Raw genomic sequence first — 19659 nt, 5'->3', positions numbered from 1 at the left:
CCCCATTTTATAACAGTCTGACTCCCCACCCAACCAAGAAACCCTCTTTTTCAACCCATTAGTTTCTGAAACCAATAGGGGCAATAACACCATTTTTCACACTTCCTATTGATTCTAACACAGACCCCCACCCCTAATTTTGCTTGTTCATTGATAGTAACACTGTCAGCATGCAATCAAGAAAATACTGGATAAAAAAGTACAGTTTTGTACCTACCATAAAATGTAGATGTCCGATAGACATGCAACTGCAGTCATAACATGTGGGTTGTCCTGCCTCAGGCAGCCCTCGGTCGGCCGGATTCCAAAGTCTGGGTCCGACGTCGGCTGATGTCGCATTTCTCTCCGATGTCAGAGCGGCTGGAGTATATAAGCATCAGCCGACGCCATTTTCTTCAGTGTTTCTTGCCCCAGATGCCAGGTGCTCTCCAAGGAAGGCTGTAATCAAATTGGAAGACAAAAACAGGATTCCAAACAAATAAATGAGCAATAAAACAAATACACCATAACAGATATCCCCAGCTAAGAATAACAGGGATAGGAGTGGACCCTAGGCATAGAGGAGTATGGAGGGAGGGAAAATCCGACTGCAGTTGCATGTCTATCGGACATCTACATTTATGGTAGGTACAAAACTGTACTATGTCCTTCAAGAATGCAACTGCAGTCATAACATGTGGGTAGAATACCATAGCTTAGCTGGGGGAGGAGGTATGCTCTAGGAAAGGGATGGTGTGGCAATCAAACCCTGCAGGACTGCCGAAGAAAAGCCTGCTCTGGATCTGGAATATAGAGGGAGATTGTAGTGTTTGGAGAATGTATGCACGGAGCTCCATGTAGCAGCTTCTAGAATGTCCTTGGTAGGCACCCCTCTTAAGAATGCTGTAGAGGTGGCTGTAGCTCTGGTGGAATGTGGTCTGACATTGGCTGGAACAGTCTTTCCATGAAAGGAATAACAGAATCTGATGCAATGTCCAATCCATTTAGAATTAGTCTGTTTTGAAATTGCTTTTCCTTGGACTGCAGGCGTAAGCTACAAAAGTTGTTCAGACTTCCTACTGGCCTTGGTTCTGTCCAGGTAGTATCGAAGTTGTCTGTGAATGTCCAAGGTATGCAAAGTCTTTCCCCTTATTCTCAGGATTGGGGAAGAAAGCAGGCAGATGAATGGCTTGATTTAGAGAAACCCTAGATACCACCTTTGGCATAAAGGTAGGGTTGGTCCTTAATGAAACCCTGACTCTGTGGAAAATAATAAAGGGTGGTATTGCCATTAGGGCCTGTAGCTCCGAAACCCTTCTTGCTGAGGTAATTGCCAACAGGAAAGCAGTCTTCCATGAGAGAAATTGCAAGTCAGCTGAAGCTGCTGGCTCAAAAGGAGGTAGATTCAGTTTTTCTAAGACAAAATTGAGGTCCCAGGCTGGCACTGGGGCCTTTCTTGGTGGCTTAATGTTCTTGATTCCCCTGAGGAATTGTCTTAGTAAGGGGTGAGAGAAAACAGGAGGATCAGTGTTGTATCTAGCTGAAATAGTAGATGCATGTATCTTTATGGAAGAATATGAGAAGCCGTTCATATCTGCCAAATATTCCAAGATGAGTGGGATGTTCAACAATGATGCATCATGTCCCTTGCTGGTATTCCAATTGCTGAATCTTTTCCACTTTGCTAAGTAGACCTTTCTGGTGGATGGTCTTCGAGCCTCAGTTAGTATCCGCTGAACTTCCTTGGAGAGGGATAAGCTGAAGTTATTTATGGGATCTCCCAGGCTGTTAGCTGCAGTGTCTGAAGATTCGGATGCAGTGTTTCGAAATTGTGTTGAGTCAAAAGTAGAGGCCACTGAGGGAGGGCCCGCCTCCTGGTGTGACATATGCTCCGTAGTAGTGGGTACCAGTGTTGTCTTGGCCAATCTGGAGCTATTATGATTCCCTTGGGCTTCTCTGCTTTGATCTTTAGTAATACTGAGGTCATCAGTAGTAGAGGTGGTAATGCATAGATTGCTAGGCAGTTCCAGTTGAATGAGAGGGCATCTATTTTTCAAGCTTTTGGGTGATATGTCCTTGTGCAAAATTTTGGTAGAAGATGGTTGAGGTGAGAGGCAAATAGGTCCACTTCTGGCTTGCCCCATGTCGAAGTGAGTTGTCTGAAGGCCTTTGGATGTAACCTCCACTCGTGTGGATCTGTGAAATTCCTGCTTAGGCTGTCCGCCAACACATTGTCTTTTCCTGGAACAAACTGGGATTGTAACTGGATGTTTAGGCTCAGTGATTTCTCCCAAAGCTGCATTGTCAGTCTGCAAAGGGGATAAGAGTGGGTGCCCCCCTGCTTGTTTATGTACCACATTACAGTGGTGTTGTCTGTCCGTATCATTAAATGGCCTTGCTGGAGTTGGTGTTGAAAAGCCTCGATGGCATGCATCACTGCCAGCATTTCCTTTTGGTTTATATGCAGATGTGTTTCCTTTGGAGACCATTGTCCTTGTATACACCTGCCTTCCATGTGCGCCCCCATCCACGGTCTGAGGCGTCTGTAGTCATGGTCTGTGTTATCTGTGGTTTTTTGAATGACATACCTGTGTTTTCCTGGCTCACTGAGGCCCACCATAGGAATTCCTTTTGTAGGCATGGAATGAGTGGTATGATTGTCTCCAAGTTGTTGCTGTGTTGAGACCAAATGCTTTTAGGTTCCATTGAAGCTTTCTCATGTGTAGTTTTGCTAATGGAACCAGTAGAATGCAGGATGCCATGTAACCCAGGGCCTGTAGGAATCTCCTTGCAGTCATCTGGGTGAGTTTTGCTAAACCTTTGAAGTAATGAGTTAATTTCTCTTGCTTGTCTTCTGTCAGGTAAGCCATCTGAGAGGCTGTGTCTAGTTTGGCTCCTAAGAAGATTATTTGCTGGGATGGCTGCAGTCTTGACTTTTGGAAGTTGACTGTGTATCCCAGAGCTTGAAGTAATCGTATGACATAATCCAGGTTTTTTGTCAACATCAATTTGTCGTCCGCTTGTATGAGGCAGTCGTCCAGGTACAGGTAAATTTGTATTCCCTGGAGCCTGCAATGAGCAATCACTAAAGCCAGGCATTTTGTAAATACTCTGGGCACAGTAGATAAGCCAAATGGCAATGCTGAGAATTGATAATGCTCTGGCCCTGCAAGAAATCTGAGGTATCTTCTGCAGCTGTGTCTGATAGGGACATGCAGGTATGCCTCCTTGAGGTCCAGAGTAATCAGCCACGACTCCTTGCCCAGCATGGGAAGGAGTTGCTGTAGAGTCAGCATTTTGAACTTTGGTACTATGAGAAAGGTGTTTAATGCGGACAAGTCCAGTATTGGTCTCCATTGAGATTCTTTTCTTGGAACAAGGAACAGTCTTGAGTAAAACCCTTGGTCTTGTTCTTGTTGTGGAACTCTTTCTATTGCTTTCATTCGAGTCAGCAGAGTGATTTGCTTGATAGTCTCTGCCCTCTGATTTTGTGGTAGGTTTGGCAAGCCTTGTTTTCTTGGTAAGGTATGAAAATGAAACCTGTACCCTCGGTCTATAATGTCCAAAATCCATTTGTCCTTTGTCAGTCTGTGCCAGTTTTCTGCAAACAGAGATAATTTCCCGCCCAAGGGAGCTTATAGTTGTTCCCTGGTAGGCGGTAGTAGAGGAAAGTCATTGAGTTTGTGGTTGTTGGGCAGGTGAAACCCCTGCATCACTTCTTTGGTTTCCTGGCTGCCATTGTCGTCCCCTGTAAGGGCCTCTGTATTGGCCTCTTCCACGGCCACGTCTGTTCTTACCCCTTTGAAACTTTTCTGGATTAGGAAAGGACCAGTTTTTTGAAGGCCAATTCCTACTGAACCTGGGGGGTTGAACCTGGAGGAAATCTTTCACAGTCTGAACTGATTTTGCTTTTTCTTCGATGGTCTTTAAGACATCCTTAGCATTTGCACCAAAAAGCTTGTTCTTTTCCAAAGGAGCATCCAGAAGCTTTGCTTTTACATGATCTGGTAGAGGTTGATCTTTTAACCAAGCATGTCTACGAATCACTGCCCCTGTCATAGCTGCCCTACATGAAGCTTCCAGTGTATCATATCCACACTGCAGGAAATGATTGCTTACTTGCTGAGTGTTATGTACAGCTTCCTGCAAAGTCTTCCTGTCTAAAGGATCAGGAGAAGCTAATGTTTTTTGTAAATCTTCTAAGAGATAATCCTGATATTGGAACATATGAAAAAGGCAATTCAAAGCTCTCATAGATAAGGTAGTGGATGTGTAAACCTTTTTACCCCATCTCTCTAATGACCTCGCTTCCCTGTTGGAGGGCAAAGGATTTTTTGAGATGGAGGCTGAAACTCCTTTAGGCCCCTGTGAAATAGTTTCCAAATCAGCAGTATGGGCCCTGAATAAATGGGAATGAGTTTCAGGGACCCTGTAATACCTGTCTGGCTTGGCTGGAGCAGGAGGAAGAGAATCAGGGGTAGCATTAGAGTCAGAATACAAATCATCCAGAACATCAAGTACAGGAGGAATAGCTAAGGGCCTGTGCTGAGGCTTCTTAAGGAAAGTCCTAAGGCGTTTCCTAGAATCAGAATATTCCTGTCCTTGCCACTTGAAATGTTCCCTCATGGTGTGCAGAACTTCCCCAAAAGAAATATCCTCCGGGGGGGGCCGAAGGGATGGAATCTTCTGCATCCGAGTCCTCATAGGTCTGGAAGAGCTCTTCCTGGCTATCAGAGTGGACAGAGCCCTCAGAGTCTTCATCTGAAGGAGTAGGGTCAGAGGGTTCAACCCGGGGCCTTTTATCAGGAGGAGGCAGGGATGCTCTCTCAGGATGGGCCTGTGAACCTCTAATCATGGAAATTAAATCAGCAGCCATGGACATAATTTGTGTCTCCGGAGTCGGCTGAGGTAAGGACTTAGAAGTAATATGCTTTGTTTTGCTGGCTGCCTTAGCCCTAGTGTAGGCCTTAATAGACATGGCCATAGGAGGCCTGGCAGCTCCACGTGCCGGAGTGACCTTGTCCACAGCAATGGTCTCGGGCACTTCCTCGGTTTCAGTATCCGGAGGAAAATCTATAACTGGTGGAGTAATGTCTGGAATCGGAGTCGTCGGTAATGCGGTGTCTTCGGTTCGGAGCGGTGGAGAGACCGTCTCAGAGGGGACCGGAGCACTCGCGCTAGGTTTTGGCGTGGAGTCGGTGGTAGACGCGGGCCTAGAATGTCGGTCCCGGTCTTTTCGCTTTTTAGGAGTTTGCGATGTCGGAAGCTCCGACGGCATGGTGTAAGCAAATTTATCGCCGAAAAAATCTTCAGCGAACTCCGCCCGGCGCCTGAGAGTGCGCTTGTTGAAGCGAGCACAGGCTACACAGGCCGAGACGTCGTGGTCTGGGCCCAGGCAAGGGAGGCAGTAAGAGTGGAAATCCTTATGAGGTATTTGTTTACCACAAAAAAGACAATTGTTAACTTTTTCAGTAATTTCTGACATCGGCTGAGGCAAGAAAAGGTCCCCAACGGGGTACTTAGCTTTTTTGATGACTTCGGTATCGTAGAATAGAGGAGCTGACCGACCGGCACTTGCGAACCGCTTCTGCTTCGGGCACCGCGCGGCAAGAAAGACTGAAGAAAATGGCGTCGGCTGATGCTTATATACTCCAGCCGCTCTGACGTCGGAGAGAAATGCGACATCAGCCGACGTCGGACTCAGACTTTGAATCCGGCCGACCGAGGGCTGCCTGAGGCAGGACAACCCACATGTTATGACTGCAGTTGCATTCTTGAAGGACATCTGGGGCATTCTGAGGGAGAATAGGAATGTTTTGGAAAAGGTGGGTGACAAACCCTCCTCTATTGTGTACAAAAGGGGTAGCACCTTGAAATCTATCAGTGAACGTTTTGGAACTAGGGTCAATGTCACTGGTAAAAATTGTAAAATGACAAAATGGGGATGTTGTTCTAGCTGTATGTACATAATAGCTTGTACATATTTCAAGATAAATGATTATCAGTTTTCCATGCAAAGTCAGTTTAACTGTTGTACTAAAGCTGTGGGTTATGTTGCCTTGTGTCAAAACTGTTCAGCCTACTATATAGGCAAGACTGAATGCAGATTGAAAGATCGAATCTATGAGCATATCAATGACATCAGAAACAAAAAGAAAGACAAATGCATTAGGCAAACATGCTGCTGAGGCAACTGGCCATTTTTTTTTATTTGTTACCACTGAAAAAGTTACATTGAGCAACACTGAGGACCATGGCAGCTACTTTTAGAGAAGTGTGAGTTGTTCTAGCAACTGAAACTTAATGCAGGCAGCCAGGATTGAATGATCACATTTCTATAAGCTGCCTAATGAAACAGAATGCATTACAGAGACAGGTGTTTTTAATATATATCTATATCTATATCTATATATATATATATATATATATATATATATATATATATATATATATATATATATATATATATATATATATATATATATATATATATATATATATATATATATATATATATATATATATATATATATATATATATATATATATATATATATATATATTTTTTACAAGTTCAAAATCGTTTCTATACTTTGTTTCATAACATTTCTTTCAGCTTGCATTTTTTATAATCTTTTTTCTTTGAAATTTGTCATAAATTGGTATCGGCTGTCATGTAGTGCATGATGTCACAGAGGAATCATTTTGAAACAGTAACTCTGGAACTCTTTTATCTGAAGAAGTTTTAAACATTAAAATGAAAGCACTCGTATGTTTCCAGCATATTTTTTTTGCATCTTCCACAGTGTGGATTGGAACTTTAGTCAGAGTCTCTGTGGTAAATGCACTTTTATTTTTACAAGTGCAATCATACTACTAATAGTTCATAATAAGTGCACCATAACATGCATTCTTAATAATCAAAGAAAGCAAATATTTGATCTACATTTCAGTGTTAGCCCAGAATTTGTAAACTAAACTATATGATAAGCTGCTGGAAAGTAATGTGCATGAGAGAGAGAGAGAAGGGGAGAGAGAGAGTGAGTGCGAGTGCATGTAAATATATATCTAAATATAAATTAATCATATCCAAGTTCATTATTTTGTTCTCCAGCAAGCTGTTATCTACATAAAAAATCTAACCACCTACCCAGTAAATTTTAAATATTAGGGACAGAACCTGGTAGAATAAATAATAAAATTGCTTCTACTACAGCACTCTGCAATGGACAACTATTGTAGTATAATTACAGTGAATTCCCACTATCTGGGTGTTGTTTGCCCTCCCAAAGGACTTGCACTGTGGTGTATATTGTGGGCCTGTAGGGTGCCAGCTATCTGCACTCTCTACAAGCATAAGAAAAAATGGCCTACATAGCACTGCTGCTTAGTTCATAGATACACTGTGCATATTACTATCATGATTCCAGGTGTATGAACTGCACTAATGATATAACTGTGGACTAATACAGCATACAAAACTACTTTACATAACTGAGCATTAAGTTTATGAATCCAGCAGAGAATCAGGAGTGGGCATTCAAGACATGTCAAAACAGAACTGCTGGATTCTCACAGTAATCTATTACCTTGTTAGTAGTTCACAACAGGGTAACCAAAGTAATAATTATGCAGCACGACTCTGAGACATTAAAAGCAATACACAAGAAGAGGTAGTTAAAACAGCTAGAAAACAGAGATGTTTTTGCTGACCAATTTAGGGAGTTTGAATGTCTGTGTCGACACTACAGCTAGAGAGCAGCAGACAGTATCCCCGCCAAAATTATTAGAATCACAGAGAAATACATCATAATTTTACAATGTATTGAACTTGCTTTAATTTAAATACTGGGGTTGCACAAGGCACTCTTGGCTTTTGAGTTGCATCTGTCTGTTCCAATGCAGTCAATTACAAGACGAACTAAAAATGCAGCTTACTAATTAGAATCACTAACTGAATATTCAGAGCAAATGGGAACGCTTTTCTTTGCTTTTTTTTTCTCCTGCAGCTGACCATCAACAGATCCCGGTGCCTCTGATATAGTTTGGGGCCTTCCCTGGTCTGTAAGTATTTTTACATAATCTACTTCTCACACTGCTCTGGTTCCATTAACACCTTGTGACTGGAGCGTGCAGTGGACAAACCTCACTTCTGCAAAGGGCTGATGTAGGCAAGTCCATCCCCACCCTCAGAAAGCACTTCACAACTGATTCCCCCAGCTTCCACCTGGGAGATCTGTGTTGTGTGCTCCGTGCACACTCCCCTCCCTCCTCCCCTGCCAGTATCACAGACACTTGAGATGCTAATTGAATCCAGGTCGCCTGCTCTGTAATTAGGCTCTATCCCTGTATGCCAAGGTGGTGGCTCTGCTTTTTAATACTTACTGTGCCCTACTGTCTGTTCATCATCAGTCTCTCCTAGCCAGTCTGCATATTCTTCCCTTTTTTTTCCTCCATGGGCATTTCTTTCATGAAGCCTGTCTCATTTCTAAGCACAGAAGGTGGCTTCCCTGGTCCCCATCAGGGAAATTACACTTCCAGACATGACCCTTGAGTGTGCACTCACTCCCCACCTTGCAAGGAAAGGCAAGTGGGTCATTCTCCTTTACTTCATCTCCTCTCTGCTTGGCTCCTTTAGTGCTGGAGCCACTAATCCAACCCAGGTTGTCTAGGTCACAGTTAAGGGTCCATCCCTCTGCTGCAGACTGGCCAAGCTTTTGCCACAAGTTGCTTTAATTAATTTTTGAAATTAAGCTGATTACTATTGGGGGACCATTTCTACATTACAGCTGAAAACTGCACATGAAAGACATCTGTTGTGAGCACCTGAAGGTTGTGCAATGGTGCCAAATGGAAACTTGTTGTACTTTCCACAGGTATAAAAAAGACACTGCAATTGAAAATGCTTAGTAAGAATCTATGTTCTTCATGTAAGGGTACCATGGACCTTGGAAAAACACCTGCCCACAATGAACAATTTCAACCACAATGTAAATCATAAAGACACCACCACCACCACTTGAAGTAAAAGAGGTTCCCACACTGGGTATTTATTCTCTGGAAGGTGTCAAGTGGATTGAAGATCTGCTGCTGCTGAAAAATAAAAATAACGGAATAAGTCACTCTTCCTTTGAGGTGTGCACTTAACTGACATTCTGTGCAGTGGAATTCATCCATTCTGCTCTTGGGCCAGCTGAAAGCACTGGAAGGGTGATCTCCAGCTTTGGCTAGTGATAATGAAAAACAGTGCAACAGTGGTCCTTATGATGATGACTGACAAAGTGAAACGCCCTTCTCTAAGCATATGGTTTGTTATGGTTGTGTTGGGTTTAGATTGTGAATATCTTGTTTAGTGTGTCAATAACTACAAATGGCATGGAGTCCTTCAGTCTGTTGACTGGATCTTCTCACTTCCTGTCAAAGAAAAAAAAAATCATCATCATGACATAACAGAGGATTTTTACTATGTTAAATCATCGAACGCTTAAGAAAAAGCGAATGATGATTTATCGAACCCATGTAAGCGAAAGCTTACAATCTCGAACACTTAGAACAGCAAGGGGGAAAAAAATCGCTGTTCCATAAAACAAAAAAAAAAAATTAAAATTAAATTAAATTAAAACATTACATAAAGTGTGTGGGGGGGGCGAACACCCCCCTTACTTAACTATACCAAGTCAGAGATCGCACTACAGTCACGAAAACGGCAAAGTAACGGAAACGGCCAAGCGATTTCTTTCCCAGGGAAAGAATTCGCTTATATGCCATTTCGCTATTTTGCCTTTTTGTGTTTTCAAGTTTGATCAAGACGCATTCAAAAGAATGCGTCTTCGATCATTTAATAGGAACCCGTTTTGTGCCACTACCCTAAACAAGATGGCACCTGGGTCCACAGCTTTTTTAGCCATTCCTAACCGCTCAAATCCAGTGTCCCATCCTCACAAGAGATGCAACAGTCCATCAAATGCGTCACTCCTACAGCAGGTGAAACCCTCCACAAAGTGCCGTACCTCAACTGAGCACAGTTTACATGAAACAATCTATCCAGTAAGACAACCCTGCAATAAATAACATTTTTCTTAGTGGGTGCAGATTACATGCAACAACTATGTTACCAGAACCTTACTGTGCTAATACCAGCTCCAGTGTAGATGACCACATAACTGGCTTCACGTATAGCACAAGCCAGTAACTTGGCTTTTGTTTTCACATCCTCAGGATCATCTGTGACCTAAAAAGAGACACAATCAGAAGAGAAAGGTCAATGCATTACCTATAAACAAGTGCACAAATACAGTGAATAAATGACCTGGAGGTAGGAAGGGCAGTACAATTACTTATCTTCAAGTAAAAGCTGCAGAGAAGCACACAGACACTTACTAAAGATCTTCAAGGCTTTTTGCCACTTACCAGTACCTCCATTAGGAACTTCTGTACCATTAATGGGGTGATTCACTCCAGCACCATCTCAAACAATACCACAGTGTGTGAAAGAGCACAGCTGGTTTTCAGATTAACCAATGCAGTTTGGAGTTTCAGTCTCCGACTGCTACAGAAGCTTTGAGTATCTATGCTCTGGCAGAACTGCCACATCACCCAAGTACCAGTGATTAAGAAAGAAGAAAAAAAAACTTGCATGGAACCACTTTCTGGCATTTAATTGGCCTGCCTAGTCTTGTTTACAGGATCATGTCCTACATCGGTTTTAGCTCTCCCTCTGCCCACTACTTTTGCAGTTCCATATTCCTTGATGTTTACTTCAGCATACTTCAACAGCTTACTTCCAAATTCCAATATAAACCTTGCTAGCTTTTCTAATCTCATTTTGCCTTTCCCACATCTACCTGTTGCAAATCATTACTTTTAAACAGCTTTCTCAGCTTCTACTCGTATTCTGATATGGACTTCTAAAAAGCATATAAAGTTGCCCCTAATCACCACAGCCAGGGTACAGCTTCCCTTAACACATCCAACACTACTTTCTAAAGCAGCACATCTGTATCACACTGCTGTCTTCTAGATTCTTACATTCTGCACAAAGCCACTTTTCCAAAGATTCTTTTCATTTCTCCCATATTATTCTCACATCCATGGGTCCCACTTTACACATTTTATTTTACAATTCAATAACCAGGCAAGTCAGTTGGTCTCATGTCCCTTTTCAGTCGTGACTGGGGTACAAATAAAAGTACGCAAATAGCAAGTAAATGACAGAACAACAATTTAGTTGTCTTGAAACATCAGTAAGAAAAATTACTTAAAAGATTATAGTTGTGTACATACAATAACAAGCATATCAGTGCATTTATGTAGGCCCAGCATTTTTACTTACAAAGTACACAAATGTAATATACGAGTTAATACCAGTTGTAATAAGATGCACATATTGCCAGATTTTTTTAAATAATCCCAGAGTTTTACTGCTTTTTATATCCATAGGAATATTATTCCACACGACAGGTTCAGTTCTTGAGAAGGCTTTTTCACCTATGGCGACTTTAAATCTAGGTCTGAGAAGCATGATTGCAGTTTTTAGCTGTGTCTAACAGACTGGCTGCATTCCCTGATTTAGAGCAATTTTTAAGAGGCGGATAATAATCTAATGGTAGGATTTTAAATATTAGAGTACTTAGTCAAGTGACTCTGTTATAGGAAGCCAGTTTGCTTTCTCGTGTAATATGTAATATGTAATTGTGACAGCTGAGATCAGTAAGGAGGGAGAATTTTAAGTACTTTACTCCCAGCTATTTGAATTGTTTGTGTATTATGAGATGAGTGCAGGGCTATCAGAGGTAGGGAATATTCCAAATTGGGAATAAGGACTTTTTTGGTTATGACAGTAAGGGTAGGGAGGAATGGAGCTAAAGTTTAAAACATAATTTTAGCCAATTGTGCATTTTTTTCTGGTGAGACTGTCTGCATGAATACTGAAGTTTTGCAATGGGTCATATCACACCAAGATATTTTTGTCATGTTACATTTGGTACTATTCTCGCTTTACAATATTTTAGAATTAACAAAGATAGTGACAAAATACAGTGACACACCTCAGTTAACTGCTGCTGTAAAGTCCTGCGCATCACATTTCTACACTGAAATGCTCCCTTTTAGTTTTATTTTGTACATTTTTAAGCAATGAGATTGTTATGCATAGCCCTAGTCAATTTGGGAGGTAAGCACTATTAAGTGCTTGAAAAGGGAGGCACAAACATTTAAGCGTGTCTGCTTAAAGGTGTGTATGGCTAAGCATCTTATGGCCCTAGTGATTCCTAAATTAGTTAAGAGCTACAAGTCATGAGTATAAAATAAGCAACCTGGCTTTGAGTAGCAGGCTTGACATCTGAAGAGCAAATTAGGAGCAAGGACATTGCTTTTAGTCTTGCCACAGTATTCATAATGAAGGATGACCAGCAACTTTTTGGGTTTGCCTTGCTCATGAGAACAGATGGCCAAGTACACTAGCAAACTCTGCAAAAATGTTCTCTCAGTACTATGAATGTGCACTTGATTAAAACAGGCTCTATCATGGGAAAATTTCTCTCCCCACTGTTCACTGACTTCACAGTTCAGTACACTGAATAGATAGGTGCAGTGCTCTTTGCACAGGGAGTGTGGAGAACTCTGCACCCTACCCCATGAAAACACAACTTACATTATGCGTGGAATTCTGTTTTGAACAGTTTGTTTCATTCAAAAGGACAATTAATGAGCGGATTTTGTTCCTATTTCCAAGTCATGTCAGTAGCTGTGTCAACAACTGGCATTTTTCTCATACAACCTAGCTACCCTTACTATGAAGTGCAATATTTTAGCTGTGTTAGTCACACACACTCCTGAATCCATCTAAAAGGGAGACACTGGGGACAAAGGTTCACAGCACAAATATATGCAACAGTTTAATGTACTGACTTTTATTAGATTAGCAAATTACCCTAACCTGCACATCTTTAGAATGGTAGAAAAAACTGGACTGCCCATTAAAAAAAATCTTGTGCTCTGTTTTGGTTACAGTAGGCCCCAACGTATTTATTCAATCATGATGCACTTTATGTCTGGCAAAGACACTCAAATGATTGCATATAAAAACAGTCATATCAGGGTCTGATGGCATGTAGCTTAAAAGTTTCATCTTTCACATATTTTTTTAATCAATGAAGAGTCATATCTCCAACCCTATCAGAAATACGCAATATTGCTGGACACAGATTCTGATTTCAAATGGCATGACTAAATATCCTTCAGATGAAATAAAAATAAATAAATGCATCTTCTTCCCTCCCATGGGGGGGGACCTGGTTTTCTGCCACTGCTCTCAAGACACAACCACATATTTCCAGAGGTTAAGAATAAGTAGTCCTTTTTCCATTTGTGAAATATGCTCCTCACAGAAAACAAACACAAAACGTGAACACTGACTTTTATATACACTATCTACAGGTCTGAAACAAATATAGGGGGCATAAAGAACATTGGACAAGTGTCACAAACATTCTATACTGCCAATGTGTGATTTTAAAAAAAGTCATTCTTAACAAGAGTTATCTGATTTTATATGTTTTACAAAAATGAGCAATCTGGCACACAATGTCTGCAAAAACTCAAGGATGCAATGATTAAAACTCAAAGCTAAAGTTAAAACAGGCTGCAAACACATAAGGAGCTGCTTAGTAGAATAAAAGAAAAGCCGGTTCTATGTACAATGACCCCAATCTCCGAAAAACTATGCTAACCTAGTAATGCCTCTTTGTACATGTTAAGGATTGGCAATAAACACACACATTCCTGTGAAAAGTACAAATACAACTCTAACTTTCAACATCCAGTTACTCGGGAAATATGCATATTTGACTGTGGGCATACAGTTTAAAGTTTCACAAAAAAGCAATGGCAGGTGGTTTGAGCAATCGTTAGGAAGCATCGCCAATAGTTTACCTCCGTTTCTGGTAAGGGCCATACTAACAACCCTGGAGTAAATCATGTGAACCATCAATCATCACAACTTGAAGAAAGCTAAAGTGCTGCACTGTTTAATGTGCAAAGGAAGTTTGTTTCCATAGGTAAGAAACAGGAAATCTTTTGTGTAATGAACATATCCCTCCATAAAGTCATGCTTATGTCGTGATGCAAGGTGAGAGTTCTGGAATGTAGTGCTCCTAACATTACCAGTGTTTCTACATGGAGCAGATAGCACAGTTGTGTAGGCAACTTACCATAAAGGTACATGTTACAGTATAGTCATTGGTGCCATCATCACTGCATGGACCTCATTCACAGTCTGAGGTCCAATGTCTGGTCTGACTTTAACAGCTGGGTATCCTTCCCCACAGCCAGGGTGATGTCACCTTACTTAAGGACATCTTCACACGCCTGGTAAATACATGGTGTCTGCTTGTGTCAACTCTGCTTCTTTCTTGCCGTACTTTAGAAGTCAATGGCAGCCTATTTGTCAGTCTTTAGAACCTGAAACCCCAAGGGCACTGGTATGAGCCTGGTGAATCCTAGCCATCTTGAGTAACCTGATCAAGGACAAGGGAGGATACAAGCAAGAGTGGAAAGAGGAGGAAGGGATGTGTGTACCCATCCTGACGCTAGTTACAGTGGAAAGGGAACCAAGACTGCAAAAGTGACTGCACTTGTACATCTACTATTATGATACATTGCCTATACCATGTTCTCCAATGTACATCAGTGCTGCAGAAATCAATCAATGTACACAAAACTTCCAAAGCTACTGCTCTCTGGAGTACTGAGGTGGATTTTTGCATACATGAGAAGAAGATAATGTTTCTCAGGATGGCAGAACCAAAACCTGCTCTTGTCTTGGAAGCCATACCCAACCTGAAGTGCTTTGAAAAGGAGGAATCATTAGACCACGTGGCTGCTTCTGTATGCAAATTAAGGTGGCCCCCAAAGAACTGTGTATTGTTCAAATTCCATTTGGCATTGACAGCAGAACTTTTTTATTGTGATATTGTGGATGTGTGTGACTGGACTGGTTTAAAACTGTTGACCATTTTAATTAAATTAAATAAAGCAACTATGAAGACTTTATACAACAAGATACAAGAGTTAAAAAAAATCTATTGCTGGTGACCTTTTATTTCCCTCATTGAAGCAAGGTTACACTTCTAGTTTTGGAAAAGTGGGGAAAAAATGTTTTCTACTAAGAAGGACAAGGAAAAAAGTTATTGAGGGATAAAGAAGGACTATGAGAAGAATTTGCCATATCTTTGATCTGATCTGAAAGTGTCTTTGGAGAAACTTGATCATTCTAATAACGCTTATCAGAATGATGACCAAGCAGTGGATTCAGAAAGTTTTTTTTGAGTCTTCACCACTATGGAGATCAAGCTGTATGGCGGACAAGTCCAAGGGATAGGTCTCTCACCAAGAAGAAGGTCTCTCACCAAGAAGAACCTACTACAAGCGATTTTATGCCAGTGAATTATCAAAGGAGGACATCTCATTGTTCGAAGAGAGGACTGGGCAGATATAGGAGTTTCAACGGTAACACATTTCTACTTCAGGTACTTTTAAAGAGTACAGCTATGGCATACTTCTCAACTGTCCAGATTTTTGCGGAATGTCCACATTTTTTGGTTCATATTTTTGATCAGTTACTCATAAAATGTTTGGTTTTCTGGCAAATCTCTGAGGGCTTAAGTCAGAAAATAATGACAGCTGAGATTTAGACTTCACACCCTTCAGAAAATTCATGCTAATATAAAACCTGTTATTCTATCAACTTTCTAGGTTCATAACAGCAATATTTAAAATTGTCCCTATTTTAGGGCCTTTGTATCCCCACTGTTTATGGCTTTCTCCAGATTACTTGCACTAAGCGGTTATGATACATTACCTATTGAAATGTCAACATTTTTAATTTAACTGATGGGGTCATCAGTAAAGTGCACTTTAATTTGTTTTTAAAAGGTTCGTCATTTGTGCCAATGCATAAATTCAGTACTGTGGACATTTTGTTTGAACTTGAGTTGTGTGTAAGAAAATTAAATTTGACTTGTAATTTGAGAACACTGCAACCACTTCTTCTGGTTTTAATTGTCTTGCAATCCACCTTTATATTTGACTTTAATGTTTTTCTGAAAAGGGATGGAAAGACGAATAAGAAAGAATTTTGGACAGAACAAGGAGTCTGTCAAAAAAGGTTATTAGACTATGACTAAAGATGAAAGGGTTTGTTCAAATGAGTTAAGTAAAGATAAGACATTGAGGGTGATGAAACCTGATAAGGAAGGGGAGATATTGTTTTAATGGATCATTTGGATTATGTTTCTAGAATGGGCAGAGTTGTAGATGATCACCTTTACTATAAATGGGTCTCTTTAAATGAGATGCATATAGCTTATGGTAAGATTGATTGCATGTTGAATGATTATAGAAAGTTATTGATTTGAAGCTATATGAATTTGAGTGATAACATTTCCCATCACGCCGGTGATCTTTGGTACACCCAAGATACACAGGTATTGTTTAAATTCCACTTTCCACCATATTATTTCAGCTTTGGGATCAAAAGCTGAACTCTTAGCAAAGTTTGATGATGTGAAACTGAAACATATACTCAAATACAATTCATTGTGTTTTAACTGACTTGGCATTTTCAATCAGAATTGGCTATTATCAAGATGGATGATTCAATGTTATTAGTAACTGCTGACATTATTAATTTATTTTCTGTTATACTACTGGAAACTGGTCTTGAGTGGTTTATAAACACCATCACACAATTATCTAGTATTAATAGTATTGATATGAGGTTGACTAAAAATTTTATGAAAACTGTTTTGGATAACAGTGATAAAATTCAGATGGGTATCATCGCAGCCCCAATTTTTGTAAATTTAGTTTTAACTTTTTTTTTTTGTTTTTTTTAAGTCGGTCATGTTTTCTCACTGTTACTATATTTACAGCACCTTGTTATAGTCATTGGTGACTACTTCTATTATGCCCTGGGTATTAAATCCTTTCAGGAAAGCAATAGTGACTGCACTGCCCTTGGTGTTGGGGGTTTGACCTTCTCCTGTAATGACAACTGGCTTTGTAACAGAAATGAATGCAGCCTGCTGTCCAGTTATAGTCTGCTTAAACATTGCTAGCCCTAGTCTGCTCTCAGCAAAGGGGATAAACAATTCTTCTGATTTTCTGATGGCCCTGGTTCTATCAAGATAATCTCAAATTGTCTGTGAACATCCAATGACTATAAGATTCTTTCCCCTTTGTTCTGAGGTATAGGAAAAAAACAGGTAGTTGGATAATTTGATTGAGGGCTAGTTCTGTAACCACCTTAGACATGAAGAAGGGGTTCGTGTACAGAATCACCTGTCTTTACGGAGCATAAGGCAAGGCTCTTTGAACATTAAGGTCTGAAGTTCAGATACTCTCCCTGGCAGATGTAAATGCAACGATGAATACTGTTTTCTAGATCAAGAATGTCAGAGTTACAGATGTTTAAGATTCAAAGGGCAACAAGGGTAGTTCCCCAAACACATATTTCAGGTCCCAGGCTGGGGTCAAACTCTGCCTGGGAGACCTGAGAGGAAAGATGCCCTTTAGGAACTGTCTCACTGATGGTCTGGATGCTAATGGATGTTTACCATCAGGCAGGCAGATATAGTAGGCAAGTGTACCTTCATTGAGGTATAAGCTAGGCCTATAGCAATCAGCCTGGAGAGATACTGAAAAATCATAGTCACAACAACTAGGTTAGGATATTGTTTCCTCTTTTGGTACTAGAGGAAACATATTTTCCATTTGCTAGGTACGATTTTCTAGTACTTGACCTCATAGCCTCCTTAATAATTTTATTCATGTCCTTAGAGTAAAAGGTACACATAAGGTAGCAAGATCATATCCAACAAACTGCTAGGTTTAACGTGGTCAGACTGGGATGCATCATGGGCCATCAGCATGGTGTCAGGAGGTTCACATGCTGAAGCAGCAGGAAAGATTTCTCCCCAGTCATATAAATGAGGTAAGAAAACCAGTGCTGCCTTGGCCAGAAATGACGTACAAAAATAATTTCTGACCTTCCCATTTTGACTTTCTAGCATTACCCCGGGAAACAAGGATATCAGAGGGAAAGCATAAAGAAACAGTCCCACATAATTTGGGAAGAAGGAGCCCACTATCCAAGACAGTTTGTAAGATGCTCTAGAACAGAATTTGTTTCGGAGGAGAGACTGCTGGGAAAAGCAAAAAAGGTTCATCTCTGGGACACCCCATCTGAATAGTAAATTTAGGAAAGTCTCACTGTGCAGCATACACTTATGTGGATACAGAGCAATTCCAATTAGCTGATATGCCATGCTATTCTCCTATGTTGGTGTACAGTAAAATGTCAAGGACATATCTGGCTATAAGGACTGGTCCCAGGCCTACAATGCTAGCATCTAAAGGTGATAAGAATGTGTGCCCCCCTTGTCTGTGTACCACAGAATGGTGAATCTATCTAATAATATTCAGAGTACCAGGTATTCAGACAGCCTTGAATGTCTTTACTGCATGGATGAACACCATCATTTCCTTGATCTCTGTGAGTTATTTTTGTTCCTTCAAGCTCCAGGTGCTCTCCATTTTGAGGTTGATGTGGGCTTCCCAGGCTAGGAGTGATCTATCTGTAGTTCAGGGTTTGATTGGGTTGTCTGAATGGCATACACCTGTTACTTTTCACTTGTTGTACCAACTGCATTAGTTCTATCCTGAAACGTGGTGATATGGAAACTGTCTTGCTGTTAGTGTGGGTTTCTCTATCAAAGTACTGAAAAGGGCAGTCAGTGACTCCACTTTGTCTCATGGAAGGTACATTCAGCTGGTGTTTGCATCCAAAAGTACCTCCTAGAAAACTGCCTTCTGGCTTAGGTGCAAGCAGGATTTCTGTTTGGGGAGGGTGAAACAGAGTGTGGGGAGTGGTCCACAACCCTCTGGATCTCCTCCTGGGAACGATCTTGAAATCAGGCATTCAATCAAATGTGTAGATATGGATGCCCTTGGACTGCAGTTAATGGGTATTTGAAAACTCTGAGCATAACAGATAAACCAAAGGACAAAGAAGTAAACCGATAATGATGAACCACCCTCACCATGAACATCAAATACTGCTTGCATCCTCTGTAATGGGGATGTAAAGATAGGCGTGCTTACAGTCCAGATTAACAAGAAGGGTCTGTGGGCTTATGAGAGGAAGTAGGCTCTGTAGTGTCAACATCTTGAATTCTGGCACTCTTAGGAAATCGTTTAATCTTGAAAGATTCATGACGGGACTCTGAGGAGCCATCCTTTCTTGGCATGAGGAATACAGTTGATCTAACCATTTGCTTTGCTGTCCAGGAGCATAGTCTTTGCTGTGTAAAGGGCTGGCATTTATGCTATGATGGGACTTACTGGTTGCACTGGGTTTGCTAGTATTGATGGTTGATTTCATTTTTGAAATCCTTCCATAAGCAGGAGTTTATATAGTTGGGTGGTAACTTGGAGAACCCATTTGTCTAAAATTATGCTTGGCCAGTGTGCTACTAAAAAGAGCCTACCCAATCCCTTGCCATGAAAAAAGGATGAAATATCTTGAGGGTGGAGGACAAGGGTCACAGTGTTTTTTGTGGGGGGGGGGTTGGGGAAGGCTAAGGCTAGTGTAGACACAGCTGTTCTTTTCTGGGAAATCAG

General features: G+C 40.9%; 1 protein-coding gene across 1 annotated transcript in view; it reads right to left on the bottom strand.

Moving 5' to 3' along the window:
* SIRT7 (sirtuin 7) overlaps positions 1–19659 on the bottom strand; it is an 885398-nt gene that overhangs the window by 277546 nt on the left and 588193 nt on the right. Inside the window, exon 3 of the mRNA XM_044068225.1 lies at positions 10106–10210. Within this exon, the coding sequence (XP_043924160.1) occupies positions 10106–10210 (105 nt within the window). The remainder of the gene's footprint in view (positions 1–10105; positions 10211–19659) is intronic.

This window comes from Protopterus annectens, chromosome 4.part0, assembly GCF_019279795.1.
Source record: "Protopterus annectens isolate FY-2018-M chromosome 4.part0, PAN1.0, whole genome shotgun sequence".
In the NCBI taxonomy this organism is placed as follows: Eukaryota; Metazoa; Chordata; order Ceratodontiformes; family Protopteridae; genus Protopterus; species Protopterus annectens.
Note: the sequence above shows the minus strand (reverse complement) of the source record. Positions and strands in the feature narration are given on the sequence as shown.